Here is a 25,449-nt window from a genome sequence, read left to right on the forward strand (position 1 = left end):
AACAACAACAACAACATATTGAAGAAAATACTGATAAACCATTTTATTTCCTAAAATCATCTGCTTTAAGGACTGTAAAAGGAGCAAGGGCAGAGTGCAGCAGGCCATATCTGACTTCTGCTAACTTCACAAGGGCGGTCTCTCCCTTCAACAACATCCACAACATAAAACCAATTCTCATGATATCAGACACGCCCCTCTCTCACACAACTCCTTCTATTCATTTCAACATCAATCTTACTGCTCTACTGAGTCAGAAATTCATTGTGACAGCTCACAGAATGCATAGGACTACATTAGGGAAGTCAAAAGCCCATCATTCAAGTTGGTAGAAAAATATGATCACTCAGGACAGCTTCTGAAATGCAGTCACAGAAACCTCGGCCTCGAGTTCCGTTGTTTCAGGCCATTGTTACAAAGCTCTTCTTGTTGTTATTAAGTGCCATTGAGCTGCATATGACTCATAGCCACTCTATGAACAACAGCTCAGGATCCTGTCCTGTCCAATGCCATCCTCACAATCTCTGACACACTCAAACCCCTTCTTTCAATCACTGTGTCAGTCTACCTGGTTGAGGGCCATCCTCTCCACCATATCTCCACCTTTCCAAGCATGATGTCCTTCATGCAGGAATAAGCTCTCCTAGCAACATTCCCAAAGTATGTGAGATGATCATCTTTGCCTCCAAGGGCCACTCTGGGTGCACCTTCTGCAAGAAGATCTGTTTGTTCTTTGCCAGTTAGTCCTGTCAGTTGTAGCTTCCCAACCCAGTCATCGAACAAACTTTGGCAAAGGTTCTTAGCTCTTGTTCTGTGGGGTAGCAGTCCTGAGGTCAGCTCTGTCTCATGGCAGGTCTCTGGTTCTCACTGTTGTTGGCTCTTCTATAAGTCTGGCTAGCACAACAATCTCTGACCCAAAGGACAGGCTGCTTTTTTCTTTGCTTGTGGTGAGATTATCAAAATCTGCCACAGAATCTGTACATTTTAGTGGTGAGGTTAGTCAAGCCACTTGTGGATAGGTTAATATACACTATTCACACATTCCAGACCATATGCATATTAAAGTCAATGACTAAGAAGCCATTTTGAAAAATAAAACCCTAATACCACAAGAATCTAATTAAAATGGATTGCTGTTGTTAAAAGGGGTTCTGGTGGCCTAGTTATAGGGAGTTATACTGCTAACTCCAAATCTTCACCTCTCTGGCACTTCAAATACAACAGTGGCTCTCCAGGAGGAAGATGAGCAATCTTCCTCTGCATGATTTACAGCCTGAGAAGTTCAATGGAATGCCAGCAATGAGTTGAATCTAACTCAAAAGCAATGAGTTTTTGCTATGCTATTGTTAGATGCTGTTATCAGTTCTAGACAACAGTTAGTTTGGTTAGTTTGCATAATAAGCTCTAGTCTTGTTCATCAATACTACTGTCTAGTTTGAAAGAGAAGTTAAAAAGATATTAGAAACTTATTCAGTATGATACAGAAATACTAATTTTAAGCACTACATATAAATACAAGATCAGTATTTAAGAATTTGAAACAGAACCTAGAAGATTGAAAAATAACTTGAGTGTATGTAAGTAAAAAAATAGAAAAAAGTCCTGATTATTAGATTCACACTTTGATTTTTATTCTACTATATCTGCACTTTAACTGGACTTCACCCAAGTCTATTACTTATAGACCAAAGGAGGTTTGCAAAGTGGCATAAATTGTACAGTACTAGTAAGTGATATTTGATGTAATATTCCCATACAAGTAGCATATGAGAAATGTTCCAGGAATTGAAATTATAGAACAATTTTTAGAGTCTGTAATGTTACTCCTGGCCAAGGAATTAGAGAACTAGGTCTTGAAACACAAATAAGATTTATTTATGCATTAATGTGGGAGGAGCTTTAGGTAGGGGTATCATGTAGGTAATGGCAATTTTAAAATAAGACTGAACCAACTCAAATATTTTTTGTTGAAAAGTTCGTTTTGAACAATCTTACATGAAGTTAGTTTAATTTTTTAAGTTATTATATATAAAATAAATGAAATTGCTTGTTTTAGAATCTTGTGTATCTAAATTTGGTTTCTTATCTCTTATGTTTTGATTAAATACATTTTTTATAGTAAGATTCAACACATGGATATAAATGTAAAATTAAAGATAGTTTAAAATAGGTTGGTTATTTTAAAAACAGATTATTTGACAAATAACCCTCTAGTTCTTAAAACTAATGATATAAATTTTAGATTTATATCTATTCATTCATTAGAGGCATAAGTTAGAACTGAAGTGCTTTTCACTTGTAAAAATGATAGTCATAAAACAGTTTATTTGACTAATGCTAACACTGAGTCACAGTCTACAGACTAAGACAAATATTTCAGTAATTTCAATGGAATGGTGAAATAGAAGAAGCAATAGAAATGGACCTGTCTTCTGGAATAGTCAGCGGAAATACAAATAGTCCCGTTTTTAAAATAACTGTTTCAAAGAATTGGTAAATTTTAAATTATGAAGGATATAATGGCTCATCAGACTTGGAGTTAGAATAAGGTTTTACCTTGTTTTTAATTCTTACTACCATGCTTAGTCATTGTCCAGCTCTCTGACACATAGAAGAATTCAATACCTTCGAATTGTGGTGCTGGAGAACATACCATAGACTGCCAAGAAAACAAATAGGTCTGTCTTTGAAAGGGTGAAACTAAGTTTATCCTTGGAGGCTAGGATTTTGAAGCTCTGTCTTACATACTTTGGTCTTGTGGCCAGGAGAAGGACATCATGCTTGGAAGGACAGAAGGACAGCACAGGAGAGGAAGACCCTGGATAAGATAGATTGATACAGTAATTGAGGCAATGCAGGTTGGAGTGTTAGACAGGGCAGGGTTCAGAGCTGCAGTACACAGGGGCACCATGGGTTGCAGGTGACTTGACTGCACATAACAACAACAATAATACCATTCCAATACTCTTTTAGAAAATTTACTTACTCTTTTTGATTTGAGGTTTTCTCATCTAGAAATTAGTGATAATGATTCTGATATCCCTTTGAGAATCAAACTAAATAACATATGGAAAGCTACTTGGGAAGTGTAATGCAAAAATCGGTGTTGTGATGGGCTTCAAAGAGGGTCAAAACATTGTATATTTTTTAAGTCACTACTTAAATAAGATAGAAAGAAAATTGCAGTCTATGAAGCATAAACACACGTTTCACAATCTTGGATAAAGATGGGCAGTCTACTCCTGTGCAGTGAACTGCCTTTGTTTTCTCACAGGAAGGTCAGCTATGAGTCGGTTCCAACTTGATGGTACACAACAACAACAACAACTTCATTTAATGGGACATATATGTGAAATGAAAGTTAAGTTCAATCATGACTTCTCATATTTGCATCTTCCATAGTGAATATGTGTTTCAGATCTTTGATAAAACCAAATGGAATCGAGTTTAAATATCATTGTTTTAAACTATACAAGTTGTTATCACTTCTAGCAATTTTGGAATAAGTTAAATAGGATTATGGAGATGTGAGTAACTGAGAATCATAAAAGAAAAACTAATTATTAGACAACCTGGAATAAAGTAACATACGTCATGAGAAGGCAGTTCTCCAGTAGGAAACTGAGAACAACAGAGACAGTATTCTTAACACTTTCTACCCAAATAACCTGTAGCATTCACATTTCTTGAGTTATTTGGGGATGTAGACCCATGAGCCCTATCACAGTAGTTGTAAATGAACATCGACATGTTCATTTAACAAGATTTCAGGATGATCTAAATAAATTATAGGACAGAGAAGCATTGCTCCAAAGTGTTTTCTTTGTGTCCTCCACACTCTGCTGTTCACCACATTCTTCCTCAACCATGTGGAGATTACAACTTGTATCCCTTATTATTTCAGATCGTTAGGCCCACAGCTGGGTCTCTGAATGGTATATGACATCTTTTAAATTATTGATTAGACTATGATAAATTTGCATTTAGATGAAAAGTAGATAAACAAAAGAAAATAAGTAGCTCTAGTTTTTATGTACCAGCTAATTATTCCAATGTACAAAAAATAATGTCAGATGTTGTTGAATTATAACCATGATTTCTTCAGTATTATTCTTATCTTTAAGGAGCTTCTAGTAATTTTAAGGTACATAATAAGTCTGTATAAAATCACTACAAAAATAATAGTGTCATAGGATTAGTGCAAATATAAAATCTAAACTTTTTTTTTTTTACATAAAATTTAGATAAGAGCTGCTTACACCATTTGGGGCAATCATTTTATAGTTGTCAACCCATCAAGATCACATAGTAATCTAAACTATTTTGTAAGAAATGACATGTAAACTTGAATTTTGAACATTGAATGAAGCTCACTTTAATTAATGAAATAAAAGCAGTCATGGAAGGTTTTGATTATGAAATGAACCTAACTCATTTATACTTTAGGTGTGTTCCAGGGAGAATGGGAGATGGAATAGGCAGAAAAATCTGTTAAGGATTGTGGATATAGGATATAAAACAAGGCCATTTCTAGGAATTGAGACAAGTAATAATATGAATTTTAGTGGATATGGCACTAAGAATAATCTTTTTATTTTTTTAATATTATTAATTTTAATGAGTTTACAGAGACTTTGGATTTTCATTCATTCATTGTTGCACTTTTCTCCCTGCCAACCCCCCACCCCCAGTTTGCTCTTCTCTTGGAAAAGTAAAAGAAAAATTCTTTCATTGTTATACAATCCCTCCCCCCAAGTATACTCTATTATGCAGCCTTTATTCTGGACTCTTGTCATGACAATAATACCTAATCATATATCCATTTTAAACAGTTGTCTCTCTCATCTGTTTCAATGCAGTATACATTATTTATCTCCTCTTCTCAGTAGAATAAATATTTGAGAATAAGTTGTAGAAAATTTGATTGACAAACTCATTTAGGCTTTACACTTAGATGTTGGTGTGGAAGAAATAAGATGGACTTGGGGATATATTATATAGATGACGAGCAAGAGAGTAAAGAATAAAGGAAACAAATTTAAAATGTCTTTAAATATTAAGACTGAGAACTAGTTTATGGCTATTAAGAAAATAAGCATACTCAGGGAGAAGACATGGTTTATGGAAAAGAATAAAACAGTCAACAAAGTTGTTCCAGTTCTGAACTAGGACTTGAGAGAGACAGTGGGGTTTTCAGTATATATTTTGATATGCTATGCCTACAGGTAACAATTTATGAGACTTCTTTTCTCTGAGGAAGCAGATATCAAGTACAGAGAGATCATTATCTATAGTGAGTGTAGTTTACTTGAAACTTCCCTGACCATTCTTCTACAATGCATCATCTTATCTTCCTTTTGTATATTCTGATGCAAATTCTCTGTACACACCTATCAAGGATTAAATTTCTTAGGTTGTTAATCTAAGGACTGCCCTTTGGTGAAAAGCTAATAGAAATATGTTTATTTCCAATGAAAAGCCAAACTGAATAAAAGAACCATTCAATTTTATATCAGAAGTCATACTGATAAGTGATAAGGTAAAGCTTACTCTACCATGACACTATTCTGAAAGAGCATTTCTGGGAGAGGTCTATATGGCCTTATCCTTATTTGATAAGACAACAGCAAAAATTGCCCTAACAATGATTTTTTTTTTTTTTAACAATGATTTTTGAGAAATGTAAAATGACTCATTCTTACCTAAAATAAGAATTTTAAGGTACTCATAGTTTTAAATTATGACTCTTATTTATGAAAGATTATGTGCAACGTCCTCTATTGAAAGGAAGCCAAATAAGAAAAAACCCTGTGATTTAAAAGATGGATTTAGGTGAGTAAAAGAGTAAGATTAACATACTCCTATTTCACATCCTGTCCTGGAAAGAACAGGACAATGATTTAATGATTTTAAATCAAATTATTTAAAATAACTTTTTCTTTTCTAATTTACGTTTTCCTATGTGATATAATCTGATTTATTATTGACACAGATCATGTTCTAAGACCTAATGAACAGAGGGAGCTCTAACATGAGAATTTGATTTCCCTATTTTTCTGGTTTAGACTTTTATTATAAGAATAAAAGAATTATCATTAGATATTTAACCTGGAAAAGCACAATACATATCCGTGCCTTACTCCTCTGACACATTTAGATTCCAAAGACTAGGCCAGTATGAGAAACCAGCCTTCTATGAGAGCCCAGGGCCATGTCCCGTCTTCCATGAGGCTTCCCTTCCCCCACTCTGCTCTTGCTCACTGCCTGTAGAGTGCCCCTTGTGCATCTGTGGAAGTGTGTGGTACAGCAAATCCTCACAACACGTTCTCCACCGCCAGGCAGAGCCTGTGGAGGTTGGATGTGAGGGTACTGGGTGGTTGGATGTTGCCTGTCACATCCCATCACCTTCGCTAAGTGGAGACCCCATTCATCTTCCACCTGCTGCCTCTCACCTCCCCTAGGCAGGGACATCACTCATCCTCCATCCTATACTACAGATGATCTCTTCCCCTGGCTCCATTTCCTGTCTCCCTCTACCAACCTGCACAGCACCTTTGGGCTTTCATTTTGCCACCCCATACCCACCTGCAACCTTGCTTAATATCACCTTCACATGATGCTATCCCTAACTGAATAGGGATGTCAAAGACAAACAGAGGTGTCCTGTAGACAGTTGGCCACTTTCTCTTGTGTGATCTAGTTATCACCAGGGTATGTTGTTCAGCTGTCACCTTGAGTAGGGCCCAGCCAAGGATGCTTATACTGCTTGCCACCTGAGAGTCTGTCTCATAGTTTCTTTAAATGCAAAATGTCAATTAATATGATAGTCCATAATTAAGCAGTAGATATAATACCCACAACTGATGAGTCGTAATAACCAACCAGCAGCTTACTGAGGCTGTCAATTTTAATGGGAGGAGACGGCTCAGCTTTCTCCTTTGGAGCCAGTGGTGGACTTGAACTGCCAACTTTTGGATTAGCACCCTAATGCACAAAGCACTACACCACTCTGGCTTCTAGAGAAAATATGATATGCACTTATAACATCAAAGTAATATTTTGTAGGAATTTTAGGTTTGAAAGATAGTTATATTTGTATAATTTTTATTATTTGCGTAACCAACTTATGTAGATGTAATGTCATTGAGAATAATTAGTATAAAAGTAGATGAACTATCTTCTTAGTAAAAAATTAATATTATTTCAAATCTTAGAAAACCAGTTGGAGGTCATGTGGTACTGATTTTAGACAGTTCATTTTTCATAAAAGTCTTAAAGTGAGATTGGTTAAATGAAGGATGAGCAATCTCCTCCTGTGTGAATTACTGCTTCTGAAAACTCACTGGAGGGCCAGCAATGGGTTGGTTCTGCCTCAGCGCCACACACCAACAACTAGCCTAAAGGTTAATTTGGCAGTTTGAACCCATCCAGAGGCTCGTAAGAAGAAAAAAAAATTGTGATTTACTTTGAAAAGTCACAGCAGTAAAAATTGTGTGGCTTTCTATCATGTTCACAAGTCACTATAAGTTGGGATCAACTTGACAACAACATCTGAATCTAGGGGAGAATCGATGCTGCACCTTTCAGTACAGGTTGCAGAAGAAACTCGGGTCCTTAAGGCACCTATATGATCCAGTGAGTCACATCATTAGGAATTAAATTTCATTTTGGATTGAATGGGATCGGAAGCCTTTGTTCAATTCCTGTTTTACAGGAAGAGCAGGTTTTTAATTGGGAATGGTTTGGTAGCCAAAACACTGTTGGAAACTTTTGCAATAAACCTTGAAGGAACTCCAGAGGTTGGGTTAGGCTACTACCAAATGGCATGAGAGACCAAGAGAGAAAAAATAAAGCACAATGGAAAAGTTGACTTTATGGCAAAGATTGAAAGAGAAAGGGGATGAGAAGGCTTTCAAACAAAACTTGACTTAGACAGTTCTGTAGAAAATAGACTGGATCTGGTCATATTGTAGAAACCTTGGAAAGTCTTCTGATACAAGTCCTATTCCTTAGATTAAAAAATAAACGGAATGGGGGTGTGGGACTGAGGCAAGAATTTATGATGAACATTCGGAAATGACTCAGAAAGTTAAATATATGTTGACCAAGAACCTGCTGGAGTTTTAAACTTGTACTGTGTAGGATTCACGGAAAACTGACATCCTCCATTGCTAGTTTAATTTTTACCCTATGCACTGCTGCCTTTAATATTTTTTTTATATTAAGAATTTTCCAGTAAATCATTATTCTGTAAAGGATACAGAAAGCCATTTTTTAGCTATACAGTCTTCTCAGGAGAGAAGCTGACAACTCCACCCAGTTCAGGATCTCTGGCAATAAATACAGGATTTCAAGGTTATGGGACCTTGTTCATTTAACAGTCAAACACTGAGGAAGTCTGTGTTGCTTAATCCTAAATTTATTAGATTTAATATGACTAACCACTCCCTTCCTTTCTCGGGTGAGGAGGAAGAATGTAGATCATCAGGTCAAATGTTTCTTAGGGCTAAATGAACAGTTTTGTTAAAGGACAGTAAAAGGGTGGTACAAAGAATTCTTTTCAGAGCCAGCATTTATCTCAAATAGGAATCAGGACAGCCCCCCTGTCCTGCACAGGAGCGTGTGGCTGGAAGTTAGGAGATTTACTGGGCTGTTCCACTGGGAGAATATCGGTTATGTGAAGCCCCTATACCTGTTACAAGGACCTCACTGAACTAGTAATGTCAGAGTCAACCAGGATTTTTATAAGATCCCTTTTAGCTATGTTTCATATTCCTTTTATTTTTCTTTTGTCCCAAGGATTAAAAACTATCTGCCCACAGAAATGAGAATAGCAGTCATACAGAGTCAGGCTGATGGTGATCGGTTTCCTCCATATGTTCTCAATTTTAACAAAGCACAAAATTCTATGGCCATTGAGTTCCAGCACTGGAAAGATCTTGAACATCATCTGGTTTCTTGAACTCATAAAGAGTGTTCAAGTAACCACTTTTTTCTCCATCGCTAGGAACGTTCAAGGAAAACAAAATAAGTGTTTCTTGAATACTCTTAGAGATATGAATATCCAATAGCATTATTTGACTCTCAAAGAAAAAAAAAACACCATACACAAAAGAAATTCTTTCCATTTTTACTACTGTTGTGTTGTGTGCCATCAAGTTGGAGCTAGCTTCTAACCGACCCTCCGGAAGGATTTTAGAGGTAGTAAGACACTTGGGAAGAGACTGCCCATCCTTCATCCTGCTTTCTGTGGAGCAGCTGATGGATTTGAACTGCTGGCTCTGAGTAGGCAGCACAGTTCCTTACCACTAAGCCACCAGGGCTCCTCTCCTTTCTTTTTTTACTACTAGAGATAGTTAAAGGTCTATTATTTTAAGTACTATTGTCCTTTGTCACAGATGTGTATCTAAACTATATTTTAATTACTGTTGTTGTTGAGACCATTTCCTTTCTGCTGGGCTGTAAGAGTCCCCAGAAAGGCGCGTGTCTGGATTGCTTTCAGTTTATTTCCAACTCCTGCTGAGTCTGGTGCTCTTAGATAATTCAGCCATTTGTCTTCAAAAGTCAGGTTTCTTGAGGGTACCCCTTCACTTTTTGTGTGCGTCAAGTATTTTAGAAGTATTCTAATTATGATTATTCATTCTGTATGTTTGCTGTGCACCATTGATGTGGAACTGACCCATAGCTGACCCTCAGGCAGGTTTTCAGAGGCAGTAAATGGAACAGGAAGAGATTGCCCATACGAGCACCTGGCAGCTTCAAACCATATGCTGTTAGGATTACAGCACAGCTTCTTACCAGTAGGCTACCAGAACTCCCTTATGCACAGAAATTATGTATGATTATGTATGTTGTTGTCATGAGTCATTGAGTCACCTGTGACTCATGGTGACCCTATGTACAATAGCTCTGAACCCTGCCCTATCCTGAGCCAGTCTCACTCACTCCCACATACCTACGCCTAACCACAGTTATTGTGTCAGTCTATCTCATCTGGGATCTTCCTCTCCTGAGCTGACTGGCAAAATATTCTGAGACAACTGAAGACCATAAACATTTAAAAATGCACATATGCATACAAACATGAAATATTCATGCTTTTCATTGTGATTTTGATCTTTGAAGTGAGCCCATGTCTCTATAGTAGTTTGTTGATTGTGGATTAAGCGCACCTTCTCAGTGTCATCCTTCCAACAAAATACATTGTGGCCAATTATTCATATAGCTGAAACATTGAAGTAAATGATTAATCATATCTTTACTTCACTTATTTCAGAATAAATTAATACATTTTTAAAGAGCGCACCATTAGAACAAGAGTGAAGATTGGAGACTGAGGAAGATTACAAACTGACAACGAGAAGATAGGAGAGAAATAATTGGTAAAAGGAACAGCTAGAAGAGGTAGTCATGGCATATTGTGTTAAAAGTTGAAATGCTCCGTCTAAAGAAGGCGTTTATAACCAAAGGTAGGAGGGCTGCTGACATCTTCGAAAGGCTAGACTAGTAAACCAGGGACATGGCAGCTCTCCTGCAGGTATGATTGAAGCAACGTGTCCGTCCTTCTAACCAAGTTTACAACAAAGTTCCTATTCAAAAATAATGTAAACTGCTCTGGCAATTGGACAATTAAAACAGACATTCGGGGGGGTGGTGGGGAGAAGAACGAACTGGAGAGGAGGGTAGAGAAAACAGTGCAACAATGAATGAATGAAAACCCCAAATCTCTGTAAATGTTCATTAAAACTAATGAAATTTAATAATAATAATTTAAAAAATATTGTAAACTGGACAGTTTTCAGAATCATATGCCTGAAAATTTCCGAATTTCTAAATGATTTGTATGAGTTCAGAAATACATACAGTGCCAAAATATTAGCCTTCACCTTTCGTGAGTTTGACTTCTTCAGAACTAGTCTCCTTGTCTGATTGCTGAAATCATGGAAGTATATTAGCTTCAGGTGTTAAGATACATGCTGAGGAGTTCACGTTTTTCTTTCTGCGGTCTGGTTGATGATCCCATGGAAATAAAAATTGACTTTGCTTGGTTTGGCAGAAATGCAAGAAAGATAAGCTGTTGAGGGGAAGAGGGAACCTGTTCCAAACCTGTCCCAAGGTCTTTTCATAACGTGTGCGTCAGCCTCCGAAATTTTCACTTGTAATGACTAATGACTAAAGCTAATTATTTAGATTGGCTACAAAGGATTGGCGAAGCCTTATTTGAATCATTTTGATGCTAACATTGTGAGAAAGCCACATTAAATCATTTGGAAATGATAAAACCTCAGGTTAGTAACTATTTATGCAGCTGATTTTCCTTGTCACATCTGTTTGAAACAAAACCAAATAGAATTGGCTGTGTTGAAAGAAAATAAAGCCAATGACTACATCAAATTTGTATTTCTTTTACTCACTGTATAACTAAAGGCGCACGGGGCGGAGGAAGGAAAAAAAGAAAAGAAACGCTCAGCTCGGAAATATCTTCCCTCTTATGGGTACAGAATCCTAATTTTAAAGACCCACCATCTTTCAGAAAATTCTGGACAGTCTCGCTGTCTCCACCTGCCCCATTTTCATTCATAGTCAACACTGCAGCCAGACTTATCTAATGCTAAGATATAGTCTTGTGATATATTTTGATGTTCCGGTATGCAGTATTTTTAGTGTCTTAAAGTCACTGATAAAATTCACCGGAGAGCAATCTGAAGTCCCGATTATCTAGACATTGGCTTAATTCACAGCCTCATTTCTCACTGCTCTCACATGCTCTGTCCCAACCATGCTGAGCATTTTCAGTTCCACAGATATGTATTAAGTGGTTATTTTGTGTCAATTCCTGAGTGAGGTACTGGAGATTTATAAATAAGACAGATTTTGCCTTGAAGGAGTTTACACATGAAGGAGAAACATAGTCATATTAAAATGCACTGTGTAAGTGTTAAAGCAGACTGGTGGTGCAGTGATTAAAGAGCTGATCTATGTGTGGTTCAAACCCACTAGCTGCTGCACAGGAGAAAGATAGACCATCTCCTATAAAGGTTGACAGTTTGGAAACTCTAGGGGCCAGGTTACTTTATGTTATTGTTATGTACCATCAAGTCAGAATCAATATGTAGCTGGACCCTCCAGCAAGCTTTCAGAATCAGTAAATAGCATGGGAGGAGATTGCCCCTCTTTCTTCAGCAGAGCCACTGGTATATTAAAACCGACTGCCTTTGAGTTGAAAGTGCAGCTCCTTACCTCTAAGCCACTATTGTTCCTTTATTCTATACTGTTATTGTTGTGTAATCTCAAGTCAGCATCGAGGACTCTCCTTCATAGGGTCGCTATGAGTTGCCTGCGACTCGATGGCACTTAACAACAACAACAAAAATCTCAAGTCGGAACTGACCCATGGCTGACCCTCCAGCATGTTTTCCGAGGCAGTTAATGGCATGGGAAGAGATTGTCCATCCTTCTCCTGAGGAGCAGCTGATGGATTTGAACAGTGTACCTTTAGAATTACAGCGCAACTTCTTGCTAGTAGGCCACTAAAGCTCCTACAGGGTCTAAATACTATGAGTCAGACTTGACCCAATGGTAGTGGGGATTTTGGGGAGGGGGGGTGTGTGTGTATCTTTATCTGTATTATTTAATAAAAACATGTCCTGGTTGTCATAATTCTGTTTGATGCAAGCTGTAATAATATTTTTAAATAGAATTATTTGACCTAATTGATGTATATTATTGAAAATGCAGTTAATGTGTATTGATTTTTTAATTACCCTGAATATTCTAACGACTTAAACAAATCACCTCCTGTATTTATTAGAATTATACAGAGTTGGAAAACATAATTCCAATGGAATTTTTACAGAATTCAAAAAATGCAGTAATTATAATGTTGTTGTTGTTATGTGTTGTCGAGTCACCTATGACTCAGCAACCCTATGTACAACATCCCTAAACCCTGCTCTATCCTGTGCCAATCTTATTTTCTCTGACACACCTACCCCACCCATTACCCAGTCACTGAATCAATCCATCCCATCAAGGGTCTTCCTCTCCTGTGCTGTCCCTCCACCCTCCCAAGTATGAGGTCCTTCTCCAAAGACTGGTCTCCTCTTGCAACATGCCCAAAATATATCAGATGAAACTTCAGAATCATTGTCTCCACGGAGCAACCTGATCTTACCCTCTCTAGGAAAAACCTGTTTGATCTCCTAGCAGTCTATGGTATATTCAATACTCTCCTCCAGCAAATAATAACTAAATTAAATAGAATAGTGCTGTTCTGTTTACTGTTCTAATATTTTTAGATATCAAACTCATTTAAAGCTCACAACGTGGCTTGTCATGTATTTTCTATTATTATTCTCACTTTGTAGAATAGAAAACCAAGGCACAGAGCAGTTGAAAGACTTTTCCAGACCACACAGTCAGTGACTTATGAGGCTAGATTATAGCCAAAGGGATCTGGAACCAAAAATAATATTCATTATACTGGACCATGTTTTATCTCATAATTAACACTGCAGTACATGGTCCAAAATTAGTGACTATTATCTATGCGCATTTGAAAGAATAATTCTTTACAGTATATAAATTATTGTTGCTGTTTTTATAAGGTGGAAGTGGAACCAACTCAGAGCTGACCCTCTAAGTGAGTTTTCAGAGGAAGTGTTAAGCTGCACTGCAATTGGAAAGCATGAGGTTTGAATACACCAGCGTTTCCAAGGGGAAGGCAATCTCCCTTCCAGCCTCTTCGTGAGATTTATTGCCTCTGAAATACCTTCAGAGGGTCGACTATGGATGGGCTGTAACACGAAGGTATTCCATAGCAGCAAAAAACGTCATGGGAGAAGACGGCCCATCTTTTACCCATTGGGCAGCTGGTGGACCCAAACTGTTTGTCTTTGAATTGGCAAAAATTCTTACCAGTAAAGAAACTCTTTTCCTATAATTGTTGGAGCAAGAATTACTCTTTGGAACTCCCTTATATACTTTCTATCTTGCCTATTTCAATCTTATTTGTTAAGTAAGGGGAAATCCCAAGGAATGTAAAGACTTGCCTGATTGAAGGAGAGATTGTGTAAAATGTATGCTTTTGTCAAAAGTTGAGATCTTATCTCTTTTATACATTCTTATGGTTCAATACTCCTCACTTGCACTTTAGGATCAAGGTCATCATGGAATGTATGTGGACGATAATGTTGAAAAATGATAAAGCCCTTTAAAAATGGGCTCACTGCTTTTGGAGCTACTAAGTAATATTATGACTATGTCTCTGATCTGAAAAAATATTATAATTATAACTAACATAATAGAAAAATGATTAGTATAGAGTTCAGACTTGATCCAGTATACACAGAATATGATCCATTAATATCAGTAGTATCACATGAGAATTTGAACAGTCTATTTTTTCTGCATATTGCCTCTAACTTGTTGAAACGAAGATAAAAGGCTAGGGAAGCTCTGGAGGCCTAGTGGTAAGAAGCTGCACTGCAATCGTGAATGTACACAGTTTGAAGACACCAGCCATCCTGCAGGAGCAGAGTAGGCAATCTCCTGTGCAATTAACTGCCTCTAAAAGTTCACTGGAGGGTCAGCTATGGGTTGATTGTGATTTGACGGCATACAATAACAAGAAAAAAAATCTAGCTTAGTGACTAAAGAAAAGAGTATAATGTTTAACCATTGGAAATTGGAAAAAGAAAGAAATGCTAAAAATATGGAATAATAAAGCTAGCTGTTGATAATTAGAATATATAGCCCTTAAATGAAAGACATTCCAAGAAGCTGCACTGCAATCCCAGAGGTGCGCAGTTTGAATCCACCAGATGCTCTGCTGGAGAAGGAGGGACAATCTCCTCCTGTACCAGTCAGACCTGATTTGACAGTACACACACAAAATATAATAAAATTTAAAAAACAAAACACAAATAACCATAAATGAAAGACATTCAAATATCAATCTTACAGAGGTTCAAGATGTTATTTTCTTAAAAATCATGTATCAAGTATCTTGCCGTCTGTTTCTTAGAAATTATTTGCTGCGAAGGGTCAGGGACTGCAGCCTTCAGTATGAACTGAGGCTCAATGTCAAGGAGACAAAGATTCTCACCACTGGACCAATTGGCAGCATCAGGACAGATGGCGAAGAGATTGAGATTGTTCACAGCTTCAGTTTGCTCGGCTCCACAGTCAACACTCTTGGCACCAGCAGTCAGGAAATCAAAAAGCGTATCGCGATGGGAAAGTCTGCTGTTAGGGACCTCTCTACTTAGGAACAATGGTGTCTCTCTGGAGACTAAGGTGCGCCTGATACAGGCCATGGTATCTGCAATTGCTTGTTATGCCTCAGAGAGTTGGACAATGACTAGGGAGGACAGAAGGAGAGTGGATGCTTTTGAGCTGTGGTGCTGGAGAAGAGTACTGAATGTACCATGGACTGCCAGGAAAACAAACAGATTCATCCTGCGAGGATTAAACCAGGCTGCTCCTTGGAGGCAAGGATTCTGGGCCTTCGTCTGACATACTTTGGACATGTTTCCAGGAGGGATAGGTCCTTGGAGAGGGACATCATGCTTGGGAGGGTGGAGGGACAGCGCAGGAGGGGAAGACCCTCTATGAGATGGATTGATTCGGTGACTGGGGTAATCGGGATGGGTGTGTCGGAGGCGGTGTGGTTGGCGCAGGATAGAGCAGGGTTTAGGGCTGTTGTGCATAGGGTCGCTATGAGCCGAAAATGACTCGACGGCACATAACAACAACAACAACAACAAGAATACTTCTTTAGCTTGAATGTGTGTAATAGGAACAAGCACAAGCATCAAAAATGAGAGGGAAAGAAAAGCTTTGATATTAGTCATACAATTAATTTGATGTTTATTTGGGAAGTAATGATTAATATTGCTAGTTTGCAAATAACTCTAAGTAGAAGCTATAAATAATTACCAAATTATAACAGAGTCGTGAAGTATTTTGCTCTGAATTTTGTATAGCCTCATGTTATATTTTAAAAAATATGCCCTTTTTCACATGTAAAGGTAATATTTTTGTCAATAACATGCAAACAAATTGCATCCATTTCAAAGTGACTATGTACTAAGAACTGTATATTGTTGACATATCTCTAAACTGGAATTCCCATGCTGTTTACACTTATTTACAAAACGAGACAAGATGTTTATTGGAGCAAGTAAATAATTATCTTATTATTGTTTTTCCTTTCTTCCTGTATCTCCTAGACTTGCTGCTTTCAAATAGCTGTATTCCCTTTTTGGGGTCAGCAGAAGGGCTGGATTTCCAAACTCTGCTGTTAGATGAAGAGAGAGGCAAGCTGATTCTGGGAGCCAAGGACCACATCTTCCTGCTCAGCCTGATTGATTTAAACAAAAATTTCAAGAAGGTCAGATTACTGATAGATAGTTGGTTACTTTTATTTATTTATATCTGTTCTCTATATATTTTATTTTAAAAAGTGAATGAATATCACCTGCAGCAGGTCAATTACATGTCAGAAAACAACATTGAGTTTTGAATATTTTGTAACTAATGGGCATGTTTCAATCTCCCCAAGAATGAATAAGTACTATGCTAAATTCTTGACACAACCTGGAAATATTAGAAAAGTATCAGTATCAGTGTGTTTCATTAGTTGTTTTTTTTATTAATACAAATTATAAAATTAATGTTTTAAACTTATAATTGCTTAGAAGATAAATCTAGTTTTAGCAAATTCTCTTTAACTTTTGTTTATCTAGAAACATTTTGGTTCCAGATTTGAAAGGCAGTTTTTCTAGATCTATGATTCCTAGTGAGCATTTTTTTTTAATGTTTTACATATCTCCATTGCCTTACTGCCTTCTTGCTTGTGGTTTGGCAAAGATGCATTTTGCACCTTTTAGGATGTGATTAGCATCATGTGAGGTGATTTACTGAAGTACGGATGCAAGAAGTGTTCTTGCTAGTCAATGGTAAGAGTTCTGTGTATGTGTATGTTTCCATCTCAGATTGCTGGGTGGTTAAAGCAGAGATACACGGGTTATTGCACCGTGGTCACAGGTGCTAGGAGAGCATGCACTATTACTTGGTGGGCAAAATGACAGCAGCGGAAAGAGGGGTTCCTGAATTCTCATAATTAAAGGGCAGGCAAAGTAATTTAGGGGTAGAAGGAATGGATATGGAGTTACTGCACCACAGGGAAGAATGGTGGGTGAGGCCAGGGAGGTAACCATTTGTGCAAGTCTCTGGTGCTTCTAGGAGAGGTGGCAAACTCAACTAGGCTTGTGAGCCTTGACTATGTCTGCCTGCCCCCTCAGGGCACACATTAATGCAGTTGGCACACAGGATGACACTTTGCACAGTGCTGGTCCTAGACAGAGGGCCCCAGTTGCTCTTTTGTGAGTTAGCTTTGCTAGATGACTCTCACAGAAATGGCCAATGGCTTCACTAATTAACAGTCCCTCAAGGATCCCTAACCCTTCCCTTCTTGCCTCACTGCAGTGGTTGGAGCTTTCACCTCTCCTTCTGTTTCTCCTCTTTGTTATTGGTTTTGTTATATGTTCTCAAGTTGCCTGCCACTCATAGTGACCGTATGTATAATATTTCTGATCTCTGCCCTATCATGAGCCTTCTCCGACACACCTGCTACCCAACTCCATTTACTTTGTCAATCCCTCTCATCCAAGGTCTTCCTCATCTGTGTTGTCCCTCTACTTCTCTAAGCATGATGTCCTTCTCCAAGGATGGGTCCATTTTTGCAAGATACCAAAAGTACATATGACAGAGCTTCAAAATCCTTGCCAGCAAGGAAAAAAATTGGTTTCACCTTCTCCAGGACAAGCTTGTTTATTCTTATGGCAATCTATGGTATGTTCAGTATTCTTCTCTAGCACTACAACATAAAGGCATTGATTCTTCTTCTATCATCCTTAGTCATTGTCCAGCTCTATGAGTGTGTAGTAAGTAATTGTGAGGACCATGGCCTGGATCAGGTGCATCTTAGTCTGTACTTTAAAATAATTGCTCTGTAACACTCTGGAGATGTCCCTGACAGCTGATTTTCCTAATATAATTAATCTTTTTTATTTCCTGAGTGATGGTGCCTCGCACGTTGATCTTGAACCTGAACTAGCAGAAATTGTTAACAAATTCAATCTCTTCTCCATCCATCATGATGCTTGTCAGTTGACTCAGTGGTGATCATCTGTTTTCTTGATGTTGAAATTCAAACCCTATTGAGGACTATAGTCCTTGACCTTCTTCAGCAAATCCTTCAGGCTTTCAAAAACCCTATGTGCAATAATAAAGCACACATAGACTAGCAGATATGGCCCCAGAGGCTGAGTCCTCATATTGGGAATCACAAAGGAGGAGGAACAGTTATAAATAGACACCAGTGATTGGAACATGGAATGTGAGAAGTATGAATGTAGGAAAATTGGACATTGTTAACAAATAAATGGATCACACAAATATTGACATATCAGGCATTGGTGAAATGAGTTTCATTATGGGATATTTTGAGTCAGACAATCATAAAATCTTCTACATTGCTAACAAAAAGGTGAAGAAAAATGGAATCACATTTATAATTAAAATACTGTTTATCAGTGAAAGATTATATAAAATACAATATATATGAATGAAACATAATGTAAAGGAATTATTATATTAAAAACAATAAAATAGTTGTTTTTTTAAGACCATTTTTAGATGGATCTTGAAATACAGTGTTGTGAGTGATAAGATAATATCCATATGCATAAAAGGAAAACCTGTTGATGCCACCACCACCTGTTAATGTTATTCAAATATATGTATCAACAGCAAGAGTCCAAGAGGAGGAAATAGATTATCTCTACCAACTTTTGCAGTCAGAAATCAATAGAATATGCAACTAAGATGCATTAATAATAATGGTTGACTGGAATGCAAATGTTGGAAACAGGGAAGGGGGATCAATTGTCAGAAAACATGGACTTGATCACAGAAATGAAGTTGGATATAGAATGACAGAATTGTATACAATCAATGATTTATTCATTGCCAATACCTTTCATAAGAAAGATAAATGCCAACTACGCATATAGACTTCACCTGAAGGCCTATACATGAATCAGATTGATTACATCTGTGGAAAGAATTGCTGCCACCAGCCGTACTTTCTTTGTGGTTGGTTTCCTGGGTTCCTCATCCTGAGTTGTGTTGTTCCATGGGGCTTTTCAAAACGCTCTTACTGTGTTCTGCCAGCAGGAAGATCAGAACCTATTCAGAAACTTCTGTTTCCCCTCGGAGCTCCTTCTCTCTTTTCAATAGGTCCTCAGTTTGTTTCGTGGACAACTTTTGGTGTTGTAGAAGCTCCAGATATTTTTTTTGGTGCATATTTTGTAATTACTTTAGTGAATCTTTGTTGTCAGTGACATAGCATGGTTCTAAGATGCCATAATGACTGGAACACCTACAGTTGGGTTTTTTTTTCCCTTCAGAAATGTATTTTAAATGTGCTCATACTCTCAAAGGAACCTATCAATAGCATAAAGAAAAAAAAATCTTCATTATCAGTAAATTTCATGGCAAGGGGTGAAACTTTTTGTGAAAAAGGCCAAAGGAGAAAGAAATCTCAATTTACTTACTTGGCAGTTTTTCTTTAAGAGAAAAATATTTTATACACAGTTTAAAAAGCATTTTTTCAAATATGTCCCCATTTTTGTTGAATAGTTAAAAGCTATTCAGACTTTAAAGGAAGTTTATTCTTATACAGCTCTCTGCCTTCAGGGATTGGAAGAAAAAGACCATTTATCTGAATTGAGTGTATTAGATCATTGCTTTAAATAAATTCTGATAGCATATCTTCATTTTGTGACTATTTGAAACAAATATGCTACTTTTCTTGGTCATAATCCATGCTTGAAATATGCCAATATGTAATAAGTGATCATGTAATATAGTCATTTTCTTTCTTTTCAATAACAATCTCTTTCAATTACTGGAATGCAAAATTAAAGGCGTGTACTTGATATTTTCTTCATAAGTGATATGTCTTTAACTCTTAATAAAATGCACAATTCATCATGGAATTATGGATGTGTGTAAAGGTAAGAATTTATGTTTTTATAGTCACTCACCTTTCAAATTTATGTAAACCATACCAGTGCTAAAACACAGTAGCTAGTAAGTGTCAAGATACGGAGTACTTGAGCAGTGTTTAGACCTAAGCAGTTTGTGTTGGCTCCATGCCCATCGGCAAAGCTCCAGGCTCCTTGGTGGAGGAAACCAAACGTGTTGGGATTCTGAGGGTCTGAACGATGTACTTTGTACCCTTTGGAGTTAAAACAATCTGTAGCATATAATTGAGTTATGGTGGCCAATTGAGGATTCTCTTCTCTGGGAAAGTAAAAGAAAAATCTATAGAAAATACTCAGCTGAAGTATCAATATATATTTTACTTAGGGAGTTTTTACCTTTTTAAAATAAACAAGGCTATGCCAATTGCAAAATAGTTATTTCACGTTTTCCACAGGCCTTTAGTGAGGTACTTACTAAAGTGAAAATGTTTGCAAAACTTGATTTTAGCATAAATATCCAAATTAAAAAAAAAACACACTTATTTTATCTTTGTTCTTTTTCAGACTAATTGTGAGCCTAATACCACAAATGCTGCAGGTATCTGCTCAGTAAACATTTAACAGATAAATTACAAGATAAAAGTGAAAATAAGACCTTTCAGAGCATATGCACTCCTCAAAAGTGAAAACAGGATAAAATGCTATTTGTCAAATGCTTTTTAAAAGGACATTTTATAGGATAAAGGACCATTTACATCGATGCATCTAGGATGTGATGCCTTTCAATTTAATTGTGCTTTACCATCATGAGACCATAAAGCCTTTCTTCCATTAAAAAATATCCCATGTATTCCACGCTTGGACAGATTCAAGATAGATTTGCACATTCATTTCACATTTCCTTTCCTCAGTCGAAACCAATTATTAAGCAAATTGAGCCAGAGAGAAGTGATCATATTGCAAGAGATGGGCTGCGGTGGACATTTTGTTCCCGTTCTCAGTTTATTCACTCATCTATTGCCAGCTACTTGGAACCAACTCATGGTTGACCCTCCAGTGGGTTTTCGGAGGTAGCAAATCACATGAGAAAAAAGTTTCCGTCTTTCTCCTGTGGAGCAGGTAATAGATTTATGGGTTTGAACTTGCCATCTTTGCTTGGCAGCACAATTCCCTACACAGACAACCAAAGTGGGAGTAGGAAACAAACTTTATATAATCATATATTTTTCTAAAACATAGGGTTTTGTTGTTGTTGTTGGCTTGTTTGTTTGTTTTGGGTGTTTTGTTGTTTTGTTTTGTTTTGTTTTCCTTTTAACTTGAGTAACTTGGAGGCAAGAATTCTGAAGCTTCCTCTGACATACTTTGGACATGGTGTAAGGAGAGACCAGTCCTTGGAGAAGGACATCATGCTTGAGAGGGTGGAGGGACAGCATAGGAGGGGAAGGTCCTCGGTAAGATAGATTGATCCAGTGACTGGGGTAATGGGGGTAGGTGTGTAGGAGATGGTAAGATTGGCACAGGATAGGGCAGAGTTTAGGGCTGTTGTACATAGGGTCTCTATGAGTCACAGGAGGTTCGACAGCACATAAAGACAACAAGAAAAATGTATAAAAGTTTAAAATAGGGTCCCGCCCCTGAGACCTAACTCTCGCCCTGCAGTCAGCAACCTCCCCTCAAGCCCCCAGTAAGCCGGAGCAGCTGCACCGGAGGTTCGAAGACTGCTCCTTCTGCTCCCTCTGCCCGCCACCAGCCACCCTAGCACTCGCGTTCTCCCTACAAATAGTATGACCATTACGGGTTCCATCTCCTGGCCATTTTCTATGGAAAATAAAAAAGATCAGATGATCATGATAGCCACTGGCAGCTTTAAAGAATGGGGCGTCTTTGGAGAAGCCTCATCTTGAAGCCTCATCGTGAGACCTTACAAGGCCGGAGGCCGACAGAGTTCCTCTATCTCATCTTGACCCAACTGAAGTGGCCCCCTTCTCCAATTCTCCCTCTCCGGGGAGGTAGCCAAAAATCAGCATCATGGTTGGGTTTAAGGCAACAGATGTGCCTCCAACTGCCACTGTGAAGTTTTGGGGGCTGCCACCACCTCCTGCTTCAGGGATCTCATCACCTTCCCGCTGGATACTGCTCTAGTCTGGCTGCAGATCCAAGGAGAAGGTCAGGGCCTAGTGCGGGCCAGGGCCAACACTTAGCACCAAGGAGTGCTGGGCACCGTCCTTCCTGACCATGGTGCGCACCAAGGGCCCCTGCAGCCTCCACAACGCGCTGGTTCCCAGCTCGCAGCCCCAGATGAGCTTTGTCTCCCTTCACATCAGCCTCTACGACTCTGTCAGGCGGTTCTACACCAAGCGTTCTGAGCATGCCAGTGTTGGTAGCGGCCACCTGGCAGGCAGCAGCACCACAGGTGCCATGGCTGTGGCCGTGGCCCAGCCCACGGATGTGGTAAAAGGTCCAATTCTTAACAAAGGCCCCAGGCCAGCCATGGCCAGAGATAGCAAAGCGCTGTGGATGCCTACAAGACCAGTGCCTGTGAGCAAGGGTGTGACAAGGCCTCTGGAAAGGGACTTTTCCCAATGCTGCTCGCAATGCCATTGTCAACTGTGCTGAGCTGGTGACCTATGATTTCATGAAGGACTCCCTCTTGAGAGCCAACATCATGACAGACTACCTCCCTTGCCATTTCACATCTGCCTTCGGGGCAGGCTTCTTTCTGCACTACCGTCAACACCTCCCCTGTCGATGTGGTCAAGACAAGATACATGAACTCTGCCCTGGGCCAGGACAGCAGCGCTGGGCACTGTGCCCTGACTATGCTCCGGAAGGAGGGGCTTAGGGCTTTCTACAAGGAGTCCATGCCCTCCTGTCTTCACATGGACTCCTGAACGTGGTGATGCTGGTCACCTAGGAGCAGCTGAAACAAGCCCTCATGGCTACCCACACTTCCCAGGAGGTCTCCTGTGGCTGACCTGGCCATCTCTGGCTTTGGCTTCTGCCCAGCCAGGCCTCGCATACCTTTTCCTTCCCTCCTCTCTGCTCTCTCTTCTCTCTCTCCCTTCTCCCACTACTTTCTCACCCCTCATCTCCCAATTGCCCTTCACTCCTGGTGTCCTCGATCCCATCCAGGCACCAGTGAATATACCAAGCCACCACCAGTCCCTTTACAAGTTCAACTGTAGTCTTCAACCTGCCCCCATACCCAGCTCAGCCAGCATGTTACCCATAAAGCAAGCTCGACCTTGGAAAGAAAAATAAAAGTTCAAAAAAACAAACCACATATCATAGGAATTCAAATGCCAAGCAAGGGGAAGAATCCGTTAATGTTGTGCAATCATTTGAATTAGTTCAAGATGGTTGAGTATAAATTTGGTTGGTGTTAAGCACATAATTAAAAATAGTTTGCATTTTGTTTTGGAACTTGAAGTCTATTGTTTCTTTTTTCATGATAGTGAAAAATATGTTTGAAAAAGATCATAGAATCAAGTCCTTTCTGACTACAAAATGGAGATTGCTCATTGTTTAAGAAAAAGAAAACGAAATTTCCCTATTCGAGACCTCAGAATCTCACTTACACCAGACATATATTTTAATACTCCTTAAGAAATATGTTCTACTAGTATAGTGGACATTTACATACATACATTAGCTATTCATTTGTACATAATATATTGGAAACCTGTTTAGACATTGAATTAGTAAAGATATTGATATTTGTGAAATATGACTTTGGGACTTACGGATTCCAAACAAGTTTTCCTAACATACATAGCATCTGCCACATTAGTGCAAGTGAACATTATCTGTCTTAAATCCAGAAGCTGTCCTATATAAACATCAGGAGTAATGCATGCATGTCAAACATCTCTTCTGACCTTTTTCCTCTTTCTTTTTGAATAGAGCCTTGTTGTTGTTGTTGTGTGCTTCAGCCCTTAGCTGACCCTTCAGCAGATTTTCAAAGGCAGTCACTTACATGGAAAGAGATTGCCCATCTTTCTTCCACAGAGCAGCTGATAGATTTGAACTGAAACATCTTTGCAATGACAGCACAATTCCTTACCACTAAGCTACTAGTTGACAGTTAAATAAAGTGTTTTGTAAGCTCTGTTCAGTTATGTTACTCTGTTGGGCTTCAGAATTCATGAATCATTGAGATTACTCTAAAGAAAATGTTAGTCATTTTGGGATTAGTTCAAAACATGCTTTGGGTAAATAAGTCTTTATACTAGAATTCAGCAGGTCTCAAAGGGAATGGTTTATTCAACAGAGAGAATTCTACTATTCTATAATGTAGTTTAACCATTTGTTCTTTGTTGTTGTTGTTTTACTGCAATGCATCTGTAGATAAATACATTAAGTAACAGATAAACTTACTCTGATACCACCAGTGGTAAGAAGTTACATTACAGTCCCTAAGGGTTCAGAATCCCCCAGTTGCACTACTGGAGGAGCATGGGAAATCTCTTTCCTTTGTCATTTACAGCATCTGAAAATCCATTGAAAGGTCAGCTATGAGTCAGTTCAGACTCAAGGTATGCAACAACAGCAATCAGTCAACAATGGCTGTTCTGTCAACTCATGTAATGCGTCAGAAAGCCATTTTCTTTTGTCTCCCACATCTTTTTAGATCTGTCTATTTGATCAGGTCTGTCTCTTGAGTCAGCCTGATAACTTCATTGAGCCTCATGACTTTCGATTGTCATTGTAAGTTAGAGCTGACTCAACGTCTCTGTTATAGTATGCAAGCAATACGATGATCTCCTATGATGTGATAAACCAAACAGTTTTAAGAAGACTAGGAGTGGAATAAAAATCCCTTACTATGACAATCATGCAGGAAAGTTTCTCTAGGATTTGGGCAATAGTATTTTTTTTTTTTTAAATCTCATAAGAGATAAAAATGGAGGAAATAGAGCACCACAAAGTATCACTAAAAGCATTGCTAGGAGTGGAGTGAGTCCCTTTTGGACTCAGATTCTACACTAGGAAGCTCCTAGACATTGGAGAGGTAGGACACAGAGACCTCCAGGAATGACTAGCTTACAGACAGAGAGGGTGCTTCCTTTAGATCTGGGCAGCCTGAATTTAGACTTTCCAAACTATCAGACAGTCTAGGGAACTCTGGTGGCGTAGTCTGTAGAGAGTGGTACAGTCCACTCCCACGCAGTTTACAGCCTGTAAAAACACACTAGAAAGTCTATAACTCAATGGTATATGACAATAATTGTTTTTGTTGTTGTTATGTGCCTTCAAGCCATTTGCAACTCATAGCGACCCTATGTACAACAGCCCTAAACCCTGCTCTATCCTGTGCCAATCGCATTGTCTCTGACACTCCCATCCCGATTACCCCAGACACTGAATCAATCCACCTCAGGAGGGTCTTCCCCTC

The 25,449-nt window shown here is 38.5% G+C and overlaps 1 protein-coding gene across 1 annotated transcript in view; it reads left to right on the forward strand.

Annotated features, from left to right (window-relative positions):
- The window catches only part of SEMA3D (sema domain, immunoglobulin domain (Ig), short basic domain, secreted, (semaphorin) 3D), a 179,451-nt gene that overhangs the window by 10,861 nt on the left and 143,141 nt on the right, over positions 1-25,449 (forward strand). Inside the window, exon 2 of the mRNA XM_006896139.1 lies at positions 16,233-16,393. Coding sequence (XP_006896201.1) covers positions 16,233-16,393 — 161 coding nt within the window. The remainder of the gene's footprint in view (positions 1-16,232; positions 16,394-25,449) is intronic.

This window comes from Elephantulus edwardii, unplaced genomic scaffold (genome assembly GCF_000299155.1).
Source record: "Elephantulus edwardii isolate Elephantulus edwardi_28Jun2011 unplaced genomic scaffold, EleEdw1.0 scaffold00183, whole genome shotgun sequence".
Classification (NCBI taxonomy): domain Eukaryota; kingdom Metazoa; phylum Chordata; class Mammalia; order Macroscelidea; family Macroscelididae; genus Elephantulus; species Elephantulus edwardii.